Source organism: Rhamphochromis sp. 'chilingali', assembly GCF_963969265.1.
Source record: "Rhamphochromis sp. 'chilingali' genome assembly, chromosome: 19".
Lineage (NCBI taxonomy): Eukaryota > Metazoa > Chordata > Actinopteri > Cichliformes > Cichlidae > Rhamphochromis > Rhamphochromis sp. 'chilingali'.
In genome coordinates, this window is record NC_137946.1 from 4,339,618 (window position 1) to 4,356,576 (window position 16,959).

The following is a 16,959-nucleotide window of genomic DNA, read 5'->3' on the forward strand; positions in this document are numbered from 1 at the left end:
AATCAAGGAGCAAGGACACGTCTAAAACCTGCAGGACACCGGCCCTTGAGGCCTGGAGTTGGACACCCCTGGACTGTGGGAACAGACAGATGCATATGAAGACTGACTGGGGAGGAATCACAAAGGCAAACCAAGACTAGAAATACAGAATAAACACAGGATATAATCATACTGGGCAAAGAAATATAAAATACACAGAGAACCTAATAAATAAAAAAGACTCAAAGAACCAAAAGACAAGAAACTCAAAATGCTGGGTGAGAATAACCCAGGACTGTGATACATCCTGTATTTTCCCACTCTCTCTTTCTCCTCGCTCCTCTTTTTTCCACCTTTAATGTCTAATAGAAGCGAAACAACTGAAAATTGAGAAAAATAAAAAAACAACCTCCAAACACCTTTTGGATGACAAAAAGGATTATGGTTGGATGAAGGGGCAGCTGAGAAATCTGCAGCACTGTGTCTGACGCTAAGCTAAGCATGAACCCGGACCTCTGTGATCCCCTTCTTCCCTTCTGGCACAGAGTTACAAACTGAATGGTTTATAGAGTTTTTGTCTGAAATATACGATGTGGTACTGGCATCAATAAATCCCTCAACCTCACACTTAAATTATTTTGTGCTGTAGGGTAGTAAGTAACAAGCATGGGGAAGTACATGCTCCTGTGATTTCCAGCTACCTTTGAAGCCTGTAGACTTATAGTTCCTCTGCAACCAGCTGTGAATCATGACTCAAGCTACATGTTACACACAAGTCAAAGTTACATATCCGCTGGGAAATAAGCAAAAAAGAGCAAGTTAAATATAGAGGTTAAATACAGGGGTCTTATATCATCAATGAATGACCAACATATATGTGTATCTGTCAATAATGTCATTGACAAACGTTCCTCAACTGGCGTGTAAAGCTTCAGTGTGGAAGATTGCTACAGTGGACTAACTACTACCGCAGCCACGACTTCTGAGAGACAAGCTGGAGCTATCGGGAGTGGACCACCACATGTCCCACTGGATACTGGACTACCTCACAGAACGTCCACAGTATGTGAGGTCACATAGCTGTGTCTCTGATATGCTGGTCTGCAGTACGGGGGCCCCACAGGGAACTGTGCTGGCACCGTTCCTCTTCACCCTCTACACTGCAGACTTCTCCATCAACTCCCCACGCTGCCACCTACTGAAGTTCTCTGACGACTCTGCCATAGTCGGCCTCATCACAGGTGAGGAGGACTCAGAGTACAGACAGTGGACTCTGGACTTTGTAGACTGGTGTCAGCAGAACCACCTGCTGATCAACGCCGGGAAAACGAAGGAGTTGGTGGTGGACTTCCGGAGACGCAGACCCACCACACTGACACCGGTGAACATCCAGGGAGTGGATAGGTACCTGGGTGGTCACCTGAATAATAAACTGGACTGGAGCCACAACACCGATGAACTTTACAGGAAGGGTCAGAGCAGACTCTACCTGCTGAGGCGGCTGAGGTCATTTGGAGTCCAGGGAGCGCTTTTAAAGACCTTCTATGACTCTGTGGTGGCATCTCTCATTTTTTTACAGTGTTGTATGTTGGAGCAGCAGTTTATCAGCAGCTGAGAGGAAGACCTTGGATAAACTCATCAGGAAGGCCAGCTCTGTTCTGGGATGCACCCTGGACCCAGTGCAGGTGGTGGGAGACAGAAGGACTCTGGCCAAAATAACATCTCTGATGGACAGAGTCTCCCACCCCATGCATGTAAATGTTGCTGAACTGCAGAGCTCCTTCAGTGACAGACTGCTGCATCCTCGATGCATGAAGGAGCGTTTCCGCAGGTCCTTCCTCCCTGCAGCTGTCAGACTGTACAATCAACACTGCTCCCAACAATCATAGATGTTTACATCTGCGCTGTAACTGCAATAATTTAATCAACCGATTCGCACTACAACCTGGGTTTGCCTCTTATCTGTAGTTAATTTAATTTAATAACTGTACAGTACTCTGTTTATAGTAACTATTGTCCTTAATGTAAATATGTTTGTATATGTGTCTTTCTGGCTGCTGTTACAACCAAATTTCCCCTTGTGGGACAATTAAAGGATTATTCTATTCTATTCTAACTGAGTCTTATGTTGGACCAGAACCTGGATTATAGTGAAATGCCAGCCCTCTTTTGTAGTCAGATGACCTAATGTCAGATAAAGCACGGCTGATTGATCATTTCCCTTTTCTTCATCTTTACAGTGACCTAAAGCGCAGAGTCAGTATTCTCATAGACGGCTCCCTAATAATTGCCCACGTCAAGCCAGAAGATGCTGGGAAATACACGTGTGCTCCAAGCAACAGCCTGGGCCGACCACCGACTGCCTCTGCCTACCTAACAGTGCAATGTGAGTGCCCTGTCTCTCTTTTTTTTTACTTTCTACATAGCAGTGGTGTGTGCTCTAGTCTGAGGTGCTGCTAAATGAACATTTCTGCAGCAGGATGAAATCTTGCTTATCCTTTCCTGGGGCAGCACCCATGAGAGACAGTTTCATCACAGCTTTTGATGGTTGTTGCAACTTTTTCTGCATTTTGCAGAAGCTTTCAATTGCATTTAATAAAAATTTTACACACTGAATGACTTTCATGTCTTAACTCTTTCAGTCAATATGATCCATATCCCAGGTTCAGTGTATTATTTTCCTTGATATCCGCTGTATCACCTTGCTGGCACCTATGGGCAATTTAGAATCACCAGTTAACCTAACTCCTCTAACTGCATGCTTTTGGGGTGTGGGAGGAAGCCTTTCTGTGTGTACAGTAGTCTGCATGCTCTCCCTGGCCAGCTAGCATCCAGTCTAACTCAGGACCTTTTTGCTGTGGGGTAATAAGGCCAACCACCACACATACTGCCTGAGCTTATAATGAGATGCTGTTTTTATCACCAGCTTGCTGTCAGCTTTCCGCAGATACAGTAGAAGGATTACTTGTCCAATCAGGAATAAAATACCGAGTTTATGTCCATTTGATTGCATTAGAGCTCTGACTTCAGTTCAGGAGACGAGGCTTCAGGTAAAGAGGAAGAGAATGAGAAGGAGATGAGCGAGGTGAGATCAGTGATAGTGGAGTCAGATGAAGAAGAGGAGAACAAGAAAAGGAAGAAGTGATGATATAAATGTACAGTTTTGGCTGATTAACTTCTTGTTATTGATTATCATGACTTGAATATAACTAATAGTTATAGTGATTAACAGCATTTACTAGGTTGACCAACACTCAGAACAATGGGCAAGTCCAAGGAGCACTGTACCATCTGCTAAGCAAATCCGATCCGAAAAAGTAGGACGACCTCCAAATTCTTCAACTTCCCCTCAAAAGCTAGATAAATGAAAGTTGGACATATTTGGATGTTTTATATCATGGCATTGATGACATTCGGTATTAAATTGGTAAATATATACAACTGTGGTTCTGTGGGGGAAAGAGTCAAATAAAGCATAAAACCCTCCAAAAAGGCACAACACTAAGACAGTGCAGAGGTCCAGTGCACTGACTATAATAAGTGGAGGGACCAATGGCCTTTGTGGGGTCACCAACACAGGGGCCACACTCCTAACTACTTTATCTAGATGGACGGATAAATATTTAGAAAAAATTGCCACCTGTAGAGATGTAAGGAAGGAGTAAATTATTTATAGAGGCCAAACCTGTGTTTTAATGCTATTAAGTCGATCATTTTTTCTTGGAAGCATGGGGTTCAATAGAAGAACTGCAGTTTTTGGTTTGGCTTCATCAGCCCTGAATATTCTCCATGAAGAAAGATTCACTTTATCGTTGTTCAGCGTCACTGACCCCGAATTGTCAAACAATGGGTATGAGTCCATACCCATTCCAGGTTGGTCAGTTGATAAAAGTTGCTATCAAACCACCAGAAATTAATAAATGCTAAAAAGACTTAGGTCGAGTAAGACAGGTCGAGTAATAGAGCATTAGAGGCAGTGTGAGAAAACTTCAATAGATTAAACTTCCTGACAACTTCTTTTTTTTATTCAACACCTGTAACATTCACATGATTGATTGTAACTTATGTAGGTTTGAGAAAAATGTAGGATAGGTGATTACCTTTGATTTAATTTTTAATAGATTTTCCTCATTTGCTGCATTCACATGGAAAAGCTTTGGAAAAAATCTTCCAGTCTTGTAAAGTGCACATATTGGATGTGGGTAAGACAAAGCCGAATACTAACATGAGCCCTAGAACCTACAACTCATTGTAACTCCTCATCACTCTGCGTTGTTAAGAGGGGACACCAGTTTCTGTCCATCTGAGCTTGAGTCAAACCTGACACAGCTGTGAAACTGTGTGTCCAGAAATCAACTGAAATGCTCTGCACCGTGGAATCACTTTGGACACTCGACTAGTCTCCCGCCTAACTCTGTTCCACTTCTCATCCAAACATATAATCCCATGCAAACACCGGTTTTGCCTCTCAAATATACTTTTCTGTTTTATTTTGCTTCTGGTTGCTTTCTGCCCACATCCTCCCTTTTCTCCCCTTCTCTTCCCTCACTACTTCTTCTGATTTGTACCCATTTATGAATATTTATTCATATGCACACCAGCATGTCTCTGTCTCTCCCTTCCCCATCTTCATGATTATTACTGCCTCCTCATTTCTCTGTCCCATCATAAAACACTCTATCAGTCCATCAGTCACTCCCAGCTTGAGCCACTAAATAAAAGCATCTGGCTTTTATTTGCATGTCTCAGGACGAGCACTGAGAGCTCGGCCTTGTCTGCTGGTGACCGGCCATCAGCAGTAGTCAAGGCAACAGACAATTTGAATTCCCTCACTCTCCCGCTTTGTTAGATTGTGGTGTGTGTCTGTGTGTGTGTGTGTGTGAGAGAGAGAGAGAGAGAGAGAGAACAGAGGTAGGCAACAGCAGTCACAAGAGGGAGGGAGCAGTGAGAGGAGAGGGGATTACATCATTGCTGTAGGACCACTTTTCTGTTTGACTGCAGAGGGCTCTCTCTTTTCTTTCTTTCCTCTTATTCTCACCTCATCCTTTTTTATCTCTCTCTATCAATCCTCAACCACTCTCCCTATTTATGTCATTATTCTTTTTCATGTCTTATTTGGTTTAAATCTCTCTCCTCAGCTGTCTGTGTCTTTCTCCCCGAAGCGTTTGCCAGGGAATAACTTCCCCCAAAGCATCTTATAGTGGGAACCAGCGTGTCGTGAGCGATAGGCTGTCTCAGAGCTATATTTAGAAACTTGACTGTGGTGCCAGTGGCAGTGCTGCTCTGGGCTCTTTGTGGCAGAATGACGGTCGGCCAGAGGTTTGGACTTTAGAGGACAACTACTGTAGTACAAAGTTGTTTTGGTGACACGTCTCTTTTTCTCCCTCTCTCACCTGTGTTCTTTCCCACGCTCAGCCTCACTCGCCCTTCTCTCCATCGCTCTGCAGATAGCACTCCTCCCACTCACACCATCTCTCCTCCTTATCACCCAGTGCTTACTGTGAAGCTTTCCTCCCTGACCTCATTCAGACATTACACATTACACTATTCTCACCCCTTTACAAAGGCCACAATTCCAGATTGAATAAATTTTGCTTCCCTTTCCCTCCATCAGTCATCCTTTCTGTCCCAAAGAAACCAAGGGGCTGAGCTTGTTCATCATAGCAAATCCCTATTATTTGAGAGTTAAAATTGAGAGGGGACATCTGGAAGGATGTCTGCTAAAGTAGAGACGATCAATTAACCTTGAACTAATCCGAGCTGCTCTGAATGATTGAATGAGGTAGTTTATGTGTCACATGATGTCACAGGAATTTTTGATTTTGCCTGTAACTAACTGTGACTACAAATACATTTGAAAATCACAACAACTTTCATCTGACTTAGTAATATTTAGGTAAGGTTTGAGACTATTTAAAGTTACTGGATACATTATAAGAAAAATGAACATATTAACATGTCATGCTGTTATGTTATTGCTTGAGCACAGAGGTTCAAGATTGTTTCAGGTATGTGGTGGCACCTGTATCACAATTAGCATGTAATTTGTTCAGTTCTCTGACGAGACGAGCAGTGACGATCATGTTGAATTGAGTCGTTAATGAAGGTGTAATGTTTTGAAACTGTGTGTGTGTGTGTGTGTGTGTAGCAAACATCTAGCGTAAAGTGACAAAAGCTTGTAAAACCTTGCTTTGGTTGCCAAACTGTTTTAGAATTTATCAAAGTTGCCTTATAATTCAATACTTTTTTATGTTTCCGTGACCACTGAAAGAATATTGAAGCTCCATTCCTCATTCAGCCCAATAGGGGCTTCAAACTAACTGTTTAAATCTAGGTTAGTATCAAAGTACCTGACCTCTGAGAAGTCAGGTACTTTTTTCACTCATTTTCAGCCCAGTCCTTGTATCTGATCATTGTCAGAGAAATGTCTATTTGCTTGTTAAGCCATTTAACACTGACCTATGAATAATTTAAGGATAAAGAACGCAACTAATTCAATAAATATATTAGTTTTTTGTCTACACATAACAACCTATCAAAGATCTAACTTTTAATCGAATTTTTAGGCACTTTTTTATGTAAACATGCATAATTTCTTCCTATATTTTTAGCTAAATCTACATGAAATGCCAAAGTTAAGGCAATCATAAAATAGTATTATTCCACCAAAAAGATGCTGTGTGGCATGTCCTTAAAAACCTTAAGAAAACTGCTCAAGTGAAGCACAAAGATAGTAACAGTCAATCTACAGCATAGGGACAGTGTCTGAAAGTGTCCTTAAGAATATTTAAAAATCCACCAAGGACCTGACACATGCCCCCAGAGCTACATCTGACCCTTTCGTTGATCCAGCTACTGATACCTCATCAGAAACGGTCTCAGGAGAAGGGTTGCTGTCAAGAAGCCATTCTTAAGAAAGGGAAAGGCTGAGGTATGTCAAATTACATAAGAACTGCACCGAAAATCAGTGGCAACAGGTTTTATGTTTATAAATTTTTGGTTCAAATTATCATCAGTTGGTACATTGAGCGTCACAGCTATAAAACACAGTGGAGGAGCTGTCCTTTGGTGCTACATCTCAACCATATGCTGTAGCTGTAGCTTCTAAATACTAACTAAGCAGAGGCAGATGCGATGGTAGTATGATTTTTCTCACCTTTGGAAGACGTGGACCTAACATAGCATATTTCCCCAAATTCCTAAAATGTACCTTTACACATCAGACAGTGTTATGAAGAGCAAAGTCATCAACTACTTGTGATGGATGAATTAGCAAACAGACAGAATAGTAAACTTGTAATTTCCATGTACAGTCTGACATTTTGTCCAGCCTAATCAATTTCCATGGAAGATGCGATTTTGTGTAATTTAATCACTAGAAACCAATGCATCCATCTGAATCTAAAGTCATGTCAAGTCAACAGTGATGCCGTCCCTACATGTAAGCTTTGACAGATTGGAAAAAAGACAAGTAAAAGCATGTTATTAGTATTAATATTGTGTAGTAGATGTGCCTCAGGGGAGCTGAAAACATCAAACGGCAGAAAATAGCAGATCGTACTGACATTCATTTTCCAAACAATACTTTTTAGGAAAAGAAAAGTTTTAGATTCTGAATATAATGAAGGTGCAGAGGTGTCTGACAATAACCAGGATTCACCAGACCAGATGTTCTTCATATACATAACTGGATTCATTTATTAATTTTATTTTGTCATTATTTCAATTATTTTGATGATGAGCCCACATTCTGTGAACAGTGCCCTCTCTGTTTCTCTGCACATCTACTAGAACAACTAACAGGCATTGCGCTGCCACAAAGTGATGGTTTAGCATGTGGGTTATTCTCTCTTTGTGTTTTTTTTTTACCAGATCCTGCCCGTGTGGTAAACATGCCATCAGTCATCTACGCAGCCATTGGTCTGCCTGGCTTCATTCGCTGTCCTGTAGATGCCAACCCCCCTGTAACTCTGGTTAAGTGGAAAAAAGATGGCCTCCCTCTGCGGATAGATAAGGTGAGCCGGCGCTTTGCTGCTTTTGTCCCTTTCTTCCACTTTTCCTAACTTTAGTCTGGAAATGAATGCTTCATTCCTGCTGTTGTGATTACATTTTTCACATTGATTGTTTTACTTTAAGTGCACTTCTCTGTTTCTTACTCAAGAGAAGAGATTCAGGATTTTTTAAATCATATTTACTGACAACCATCACACTGGTAATCTGTCTACTCCTTCTTATCCGCTGAGCACAATTTCTCCATCCTTAGTACCCTGGTTGGAGTCAAATGGAAGATGGGAGCATCCGTGTGGCAGAGGTGACGGAGGACTCTCTTGGCACCTATACCTGCATGCCTTACAATGCCCTGGGTTCCATGGGATGGTCGCCTCCTGCTCCCCTGGTGCTAAAGGTACATATATTTAGGCCACATATGTGAATACTCAGCACTTCCCTCTTCTGGCATTTAAAGGTTTACTGATAGGACTTACTGAAGTCTGAAAGGTGTGGATTTGTTTTCTCATTTGCAGACAGTTTACTGTATATTGCAACATTTTTTATTTATTTGAAATACAGGAACTATTTAGAACACTTCAGATTAAATGAATAATATACATAAACCTTTCCAAGCTTTCCACTTTTTTGACAACTGCAACATGATGTTAATTTGCCCAGTTCAATAAATCTCACCCTGAATACGAAGGGCACAAGCATCCATCTGTGTCCAGGATTAAATGCAACTTCACTCATGTGTACTCTTCAGTGAAGACAGCTCTTCTCAATTTCTTTCTGGGCAGGACCCTCCCAAATTCTCAGTGGTTCCTGGAGGGGTGTACAGGCAGGAGGCTGGAAGAGAACTGGTCATCCCCTGTGAAGCAGAGGGAGACCCTTTTCCCAACATCACATGGAGGAAGGTAAAACCCCTTGCACATCATACATCCTCCCTACATGTGCACAGCCTGTCCACTGAATCTCATGTGTAAGGCAGCTCATTAGTCGGTGCTTCTTGTTGTGTTATGTCACATTCACTGTTTTCCACTGAGGAACCTTCATTTCTAAAATCACTGTCTGTAGTGGATGCTCCGATTTTAATTTCACTGTACTGTATGTCATTGTAGCATTTTTAATCACATTTTAATGATGTCTATAAAAAATGCAATCAGGGAACATATTAGATTCTCTCAATTCTTTTCTTAATCATGGGGTGTGTTTAATCCTGCTTACTGACTACTGTATGATTAGCTATTGTTTCTGTCTCTCATTTACTGAACACACATTTTATCATTTTGTATTGTTGCAGATGTCAGATGGTAGGTTGGGCTTTTTAGTAGCTGTTAAACTACTGGTTGTTTTTGGGTTGTTTTTTTTTAAGTGTACATTTTGTATGACACATGCCAATGCACTGTTTTCTTTATCTTTTGCATTGGCTGGCTCTATCTTTCCATGCTCCGGGTGGATTGCAGGTAGGGAAGCCCAGTAAAAGCAAGCACAATGTTCTGCCCCGAGGCAGCTTACAGTTGAAGTCACTCACAAAGGAGGACCATGGGGAGTGGGAGTGTGTCGCCACCAATGTTGCCACGAGCATCACTGCCAGCACGCACGTCCAAGTCATAGGTACCTGAATACATAAATGCACAAACACATATAGATATGTAGACGCACACGTACAAATATCAAATTCTCTTTCTTTAGCAACTATAGTGTTAGCTGTAGACCAAGGCCTCTTTCCCCAGTAGCTTCTAATTTCTTACTGCCAAACTTTTAATTTTATGTTGCAGATTAAGATTAGTTGGCAATATTGTAGCAACTCTGAAGGAAAAGACTAAAAATGGTTATTTAGAGCCAGAACTGACTACATTTAAATTGATGGTAGTGGGGAGGGAGGGTTGATCTAACTGATTATTAGAATACTAAATGCTAAGTTACTAGCTAACTGTAGCTAACTAGCTTAGAAAGTAACATTTTGTTATGTGTTAGAGATTCTTGAACTGTTGGTTGAAATCTATAATTAATAACTAGAAAATGCATTTTCTGAAGAAACTGCTGTGTGAATGCTAACCTCAACTCATTTCATTGCTGTTTTTCAATTCGGAGCTTATAGTTGCAATTCTCACACGTCTTTACAAAAGACGCAGGGGAACTTTTTCTTTAAACGATGCAATACAGAGCAACAAAATCACACACTTCTGAACTGTTTTGCTCAGTAATTAGTTATAACTTGTCAAATTCCAAGAGCAGTCATTGGTCTTGTTTGCCTTGGCCTATTTGTCTTGGCCTTTGTTCTTGCTGACCACTGTGCCTCATTTATGGATGTAAGCCAGTCAAATCAGCAGAATACAATGGCTGTATCCCACTGGCTCCAAATTATTTTCCTGGTTTTTTTGGCTCAAGTATAACAAGTAAACAATACATTGAGCCATTTTACTGGTAGTATTTACTATGCAGGTAAAATTTTACATTACTGGACCCAACTCAGCTCACAATAAGTTTGTTTGACAGGTAAAATAAATGTAGGGTACCACAGCAGGGCAACTCGGTGACTAATGTGCCCTTTTAAAAATTGCTTCCCCTCTCTGCAGGCACAAGCCCCCACGCCCCCACCAATGTCCATGTGGCTGCGTTCTCCACTTTGGCCAATGTGTCTTGGGAAGCAGGATATAATGGAGGTTTCCAGCAGACATTCTCAGTCTGGTATGGCCATGTGTGAGTCATCCTAGCATGCTTTGCTTCCTGCTTTTTCTTCTTCCAATGTGTCCTCTGTTATTTCTGAAAATGTATTTTCCAGGGTTGTGTTCAGAACAGTTGTGAAAACGTAGAGATGGAAAATACATGGAGTTCGAGTGTCTGTGAGTTTTCATCTCTGCTCTTGGAGTTTTCTTGAGGAACGCAATAAAAACAATAACAAAAAATACAGCAACTAAACTGAACTCAACCCAGACTTCTCTGTTCTGCTGCTGCTGCTGCTGCTGCTTTGCCACTGCTTGACTAGGGAAAAGGCCTGGGTTAAAAATATGTGTTCAGTCTCACAAGATTTTAGCCATGGCAGGTACTGTTACATTTTGAATCACAATAATTTCTTTTCTTATATTCTTATATTTTCTTACATCTGAGATGTCCAAAATGTATAATGCAGTACAAAGTGAGTTGATGATGTGCTGCTAATCCTGGGTTGTTAAAGTCTACATGTTAAAGTCTATGGTGTTTAAACTTCTTTAGGGAACATGTGGTACTATTTTAACCCAGGTCTGCAAGGGAACCATTTGCATTTTGGATGATCGATGTGAACACTGTGTAGTTATTAGATGTCAAAGAAACTCCGGTAGACTGAAGTAGATTTTTTTTTAAATCCAGTACTATAGAGCAGCGGTCCCCAACCTTTTTTGCGCCACGGACCGGTTTATGCCCGACAATAGTTTCACGGACCGGCCTTTAAGGTGTCGCGGATAAATACAACAAAATAAAACTAGTACCGGTACCGAAAAAAAGAAGATTTATTCATAACACACGTGAAAAGACCCAGGAAAACCGAGTTAACGATAAAAAACGATAACAAAATAACGCTGAAAACCGATAAAAACCCTGAAAACCAGACATTTCACACCTGAGCCTCAACTCTCGCGGCCCGGTACCAAACGACTCACGGACTGGTACCAGTCCGAGGCCCGGGGGTTGGGGACCGCTGCTATAGAGTATTAATAGCTCAGCTGAACAAAATGTATTGAAAACATAATGACAAAAAATTGATACAGACGAAATAATTCACTCTGGTAGTTGCTCAAGATGCATCTCTACTTTATGAAGTACAGTTATTGTCAAACTAGAGATGCACGTAAGACACGAATGTCTTAAATTTCACCACTTAAATAGTGAAAGACATAAAGCGAGCATCAGATATAGTGCTGCTGCCAAAAACTAGCCTTGCTTATCAGAGTAGCAGTGGTGCCCTCTCCAGTTCTATGGTTCTAGTTTAAACGGTTCTATATCAAACTATTACCTGAAAATTATGATTTCATTTTAATGTCTGAATTGAAAGAATAGTTTGTTAAACAGGTTAATTAGTTTCATTAGAGAAATGCACCTATGAGACTGGTCATTCCCTAAAATGAAGGCTATAAGTCACCTATCAGCTCTTCACCCGTTTCACAAAAACTACTCAAGATATACAAAAATTCAGTGAGTGATTTAGGCAAAATTCAGGAAAGGTCTCATGGTCTTTTTACAGTAATGCACCATGTTTTTGATATTATTGTCTGGAGGATGGTATAGTATCTTTATCTGGCAGTTTAGCAAGACTGTATTATGTGTTCAGCTTTTGAGTCTCTTCTGCTGGCACACGTTAAATCACTGTAAAAGAAAAAAACTGTAACATTCAGCTGTGCTTTTTATAGACAAAGTCAATACCACATGAAGTCTCTAATTAGGTGAGATAGTGCAATTTAGAATAATCCCTCTTAAGCAATTTTCCAGTCATTACACACGAGTTTGGGAGCATATTCACTGAAAAATAAATAAGACAGTCAAGGAAAATGTAGTGCTTTATTCCATATTCCATACAACCAGCTCTAATTTGAAGGGATTCCTCATATTTGTGGATTTCTTTATAGCACAGTGTTTACAACATTAAACACGAGAGTACTACTTGTACTTGCCACAAATCACACAATATGCAAGTAAAGATTATTAGGGATCATTAGCTTAAACATCAGCAGTATTGCTGGTGTGAAGTTCATTTGATATTTACGATGCCGTGTTCACATCCACAGGATCAGGCTCGACTAAATTAAGCCCCACATGCTCTCCGCAACCCATCATACTTTAGTAACACAGTGATGAGACCAGAGAGCAGCACAGATATAAAAACAAGGAGGCAGCTGCTTCAATTAATATTAATTAATCTTCATACTGACAACAAGCATCAGATCCCTCTATACTTCTGCTGTCATTTAAAAGGGTCTTTAAACCTTTCCACTACAGCTGATACACTTACTGATTGTTTAAAGCACTTTAGGGTACTAGTATAGGTCCAAACATCAGCACAGAGATGATTCTGAAAACCCTAAGTGGACACTGTTTTGCTGCATTCATGCAAGTCTAAACCCTGCCAGACAAAGGTGGAAGTTGTTCAAATAAGATCTGGAAATGAAACATTTTTTTTGTGGGTTCACTTACAGTGCTGTGATATTTCCGCCCTTCCCCTTGACATACCTATGTGTTTAAGATCATCAAACTAATTTTAATATTAGGCAAAGAAAGCCTGAGTAAATACAAAATGCAGTTTTTCTGTAAAAGGCTGATGGGGCGGGTGACGTGGACACCCAAGTTTGTGAATGTCATAACTCGAAAACGAAGTGATGTAGGAGCTTCAGTTTAAGTGAATCTACAGAAAATCTCATAGGAAACCGTGACCATTGAGAAGGAAGTGACTTAGGACTAGAAATTGATACCAGAAATCTTGGATGAGTTCAAATCTCAGTGACTTTGACCTCAAGGTTAGGTTTCAGAGGTCAAGTTTTCTGAAAATCTTATGAATGCAATAACTTAAGAACAAAGTAGGATCTTTAAAATTGATACCATATGTGCACCTACTAGGAGGCTAGGAGGAGTACCACCATTGGCTGCCACCAGTATTTTTTTAATAATGATTTCATTTATTAAGGGAAAAAAATGATTGTTCCATTGATGTCCTTCCTGGATCACCTCTCCCCACAAACCGTCTCTATGGACGAGCCAAACGAAGTAATGGAAAAATACATCTAATAATAATAATGGATTGCATTTATATAGCGCTTTTCGAGACCCTCAAAGCGCTTTACAATTCCACTATTCATTCACACACTGGTGGAGGCAAACCACAGTTGTAACCACAGCTGCCTTGGGGCAGATTGACAGAAGCGAGGCTGCCATATCATGCCATCGGCCCCTCTGGCCATCACCAGTAGGTGAAGTGTCTTGCCCAAGGACACAATGACTGAGACTGTCTGAGCCGGGACTCAAGCCGGCAACCTTCCGATCACAAGACGAAGTGCCAACTCTTGAGCCACGATCGCCCCTGAATCTATCATTCATTGGCATCATCTGTGCCTAATTCTATCCCCCTGGATGTGGATTTGTCTTCTAAGCGGCCATATGACTGACTCCCGTCACGCTACGTGGCATGTATTCTTTGCTAGAGTTCCAAGTTTCCAAGTATGAGCCCATTCATGCATCGTTGGACTCCTTGCCCTGGAGATTGAGTCTTTTTTGAGCCTTGGGTTTTGTAGCCGGTCTGTCTCCTTCGTCAGGTAACACCATAGTGCCACTGACCATAGTCAATCAGTGTTCCAAGGCTGCCTATTTTGTTTCATTAGTGACTGCTCAATTACTTACTGACCATGTGTGTTCTGTCACCACTGAATTCCTTAGGATATTGTCTCTGATCTTGGCTCACAGTTCACCTCTAGAGTCTGGAGGGCTGGAATTGGTGCAATTGGTGTCTAGGTTAGTTTCTCTTCTGGTTTCCAATCTCAGACAGACTGAAAAGATTAACCAGGAACTGGAAGTGGACCCTCTGTGAGTAGTGCACTTGTAGCTTGCAACTTCCCTGGCTAGAGTATGCTCACAACTACATGACCTCCATGTTTACAGGTCTCTCTTCAAGGTGTCCCTCAGTCACCAGCTATCACTGGTCCCATCTCAGGAAGGTGAGCTCTGTTCCATCTGTTTAGCATCACCTTTGTCGCTGTCTTTAGTTAAAGAGAGCAACCCAAGCAGTCTTGCTTAGAACATAGAGACCAAGTGACTGGGTAGCCGTCATCTTTTGGCACCTGCGTACCTTCCAGGTCAAAAAGTCAGGTTGTCTTCAAAAGTATGAAATTATGATGAATCTAAAAAACTGTCTTTCAACTACACTACAAAAAGGAGATCATAATCAACCCTGTCACTGTCTCTTTGAAACTGCCTAAGACCCAAAACTCATTAGCTGAAACCTGTCTGTTTCAGTCCTCTGTGCCCTTTTTCCAATCCCCCCCCCCCCCCCCCCCCTTCCCCTCCCCACCTACCTGGGTGATTGGGAGTTATTGATTGGGGTTATGTGCAAGACAAAAGACACAGGGTTCCATGGTCTGCCATTTTGGATCCCTCACTGGTCAAGGGGTTCCATCAAAAGTATTCCAAAAACCCAGTATGTCACTAAGAGGCTCCTATTAAGCAGGCGGTGTTACGGCCGAGTAGCCGGCGTGTTGTGGTGTGGAGCCATTATTGAGGCAGATGAAACACATGAAAACAAACGAGAAAATAAACAGAACGAGAACTAACAAAACCTAGAGTGGGAGTAACTAAAACATGAAACCTGAAAATGCTGAAAACAATGAACCACGGAGACGTCAGGAGGTAAACCGTTGAATTCACAATGAACAAAGGGAGACAGAGAACATAAATACACAGAACGGTAACGAGGGAAGTGGAAACACAGCTGACACAAATGAACATAATGCCACAGGGGACGCAAAACTACACACGCTGAACATGGAACGCAAGACTGTCAAAATAAAACAGGAAACATAGTGAGATATAGACTGTGACAACAGGAGCCTGAGAGAGGGATCGAGAGGGGACACTTGACAGAGGGAGCGAGACATGACGGGCATGGGAGACATGGAACAAAACACGTGGAGGAAAACATGTAAACAGGAAGAGGAGACGAGACACCTCGACCAGACAACATGGAAACAATTATAACTAAACATAGCAGCAAATACAAAGATAAACTCAACACTAAATAATAGAAAACTAAAAAATTACAACACAAAGAAACCATAACCCCAAAAGCTGGGTCAAATGACCTAGAACCATGACAGATGGTATTGGCACGGTCTCCTGGTGCTCCTGTGTGCCATTTCTGTCCGTTTCTTCTCCTTTGTGGGTTTTTTTTTTTGCTCTCCCTGTCTCCTTTCAGTGTGTGCGTGGGTTTACTCTGTTTGTTTCAGAGGCGGGATTCCTCTAGGTTTTCTCACCCTCCTGGTTTTTCACACCTGGAAGTTGTTGCCAATCAACCCACCTGTGTGGAACGTTAACCCATCTGATACTTAAGGCTCAGATGGGTTGCTAGATTGTTGGAGTTACTGAAGTAGCATTGTCTGGCTTCTGTGTGTTCACTGTGTTTGACTGGAATGGCTTAGATTCTAAGTGCACAGAGGAAAGCTGGGTTTGTTCTAAGCCTTAGAACAAACCCAGCTTTCCTCTGTGCACTCTTTCAGTCTTGAGAAACCTTCAGAGAGAGAACCTGGAAGTGAGTCATCTGTAAAATTAGAGAGAGAGAATTAAGTGGACTATCTCCCTGCCAGACTGCCCATTCCACTCTGACAATAAAGCGCTATACAAATACAGACCATTTACAATACCCTGCTCCATGCTTGCTGTAAATCTGCTAAACTTTTGCTTCAGTGTCTCACATCTGAGTGTGAGCCTTGACATACTGCAAATGTTTAGTTGCAATTCAATTCAGTTCAGTTTTATTTAGATATCGCCAAATCACAACAACAGTTGCCTTGAGGCACTTTGTATTGTAAGGTAAAGGCCCTACAACAATACAGAGAAAACCCCAACAAACTGATGACTCACTATGAACAAGCGCTTTGTCGACAGTAAGAAGGAAAAACTCCCTTTTAACAGGAAGAAACCTCCAGCAGAGCCATGCTCAGGAAGGGGCGGCCATATGCCGCGACCAGATTGAGTTCTTGCTATGAAGGAAGACACAAGCAGTTATTAGGCTTAGGGGGCAATTACTTTAAATTTAGGGCCTGGTAGGTTTGGATAGCATTTCTCCTCAATAATCATTTTAAATTCGCATTTTGTATTTACTCGAGTTATTCTTGTCTAATATTAAAATTTGCTCAATGATCTCAAATGTGTAAGGCCCCATAGGTCTCTCAGGTTTTTCCTCTTCTTTATACATTCCCTTATGTCATTTCCGTCAGCTTCAGCAAGCACCTCCAAACATTTGTCATTTGA

At 41.4% G+C, this 16,959-nt stretch overlaps 1 protein-coding gene across 2 annotated transcripts in view; it reads left to right on the plus strand.

The window, feature by feature from the left end:
- The window catches only part of igsf9bb (immunoglobulin superfamily, member 9Bb), a 154,860-nt gene that overhangs the window by 81,692 nt on the left and 56,209 nt on the right, over positions 1-16,959 (plus strand). Inside the window, exons 7-12 of one of the 2 annotated variants that reach the window (XM_080866694.1) lie at positions 2,220-2,365; positions 7,852-7,994; positions 8,243-8,383; positions 8,769-8,885; positions 9,435-9,585; positions 10,551-10,674. In XM_080866694.1, coding sequence (XP_080722820.1) covers positions 2,220-2,365; positions 7,852-7,994; positions 8,243-8,383; positions 8,769-8,885; positions 9,435-9,585; positions 10,551-10,674 — 822 coding nt within the window. The remainder of the gene's footprint in view (positions 1-2,219; positions 2,366-7,851; positions 7,995-8,242; positions 8,384-8,768; positions 8,886-9,434; positions 9,586-10,550; positions 10,675-16,959) is intronic. The other variant, XM_080866695.1, reaches the window with a different exon arrangement.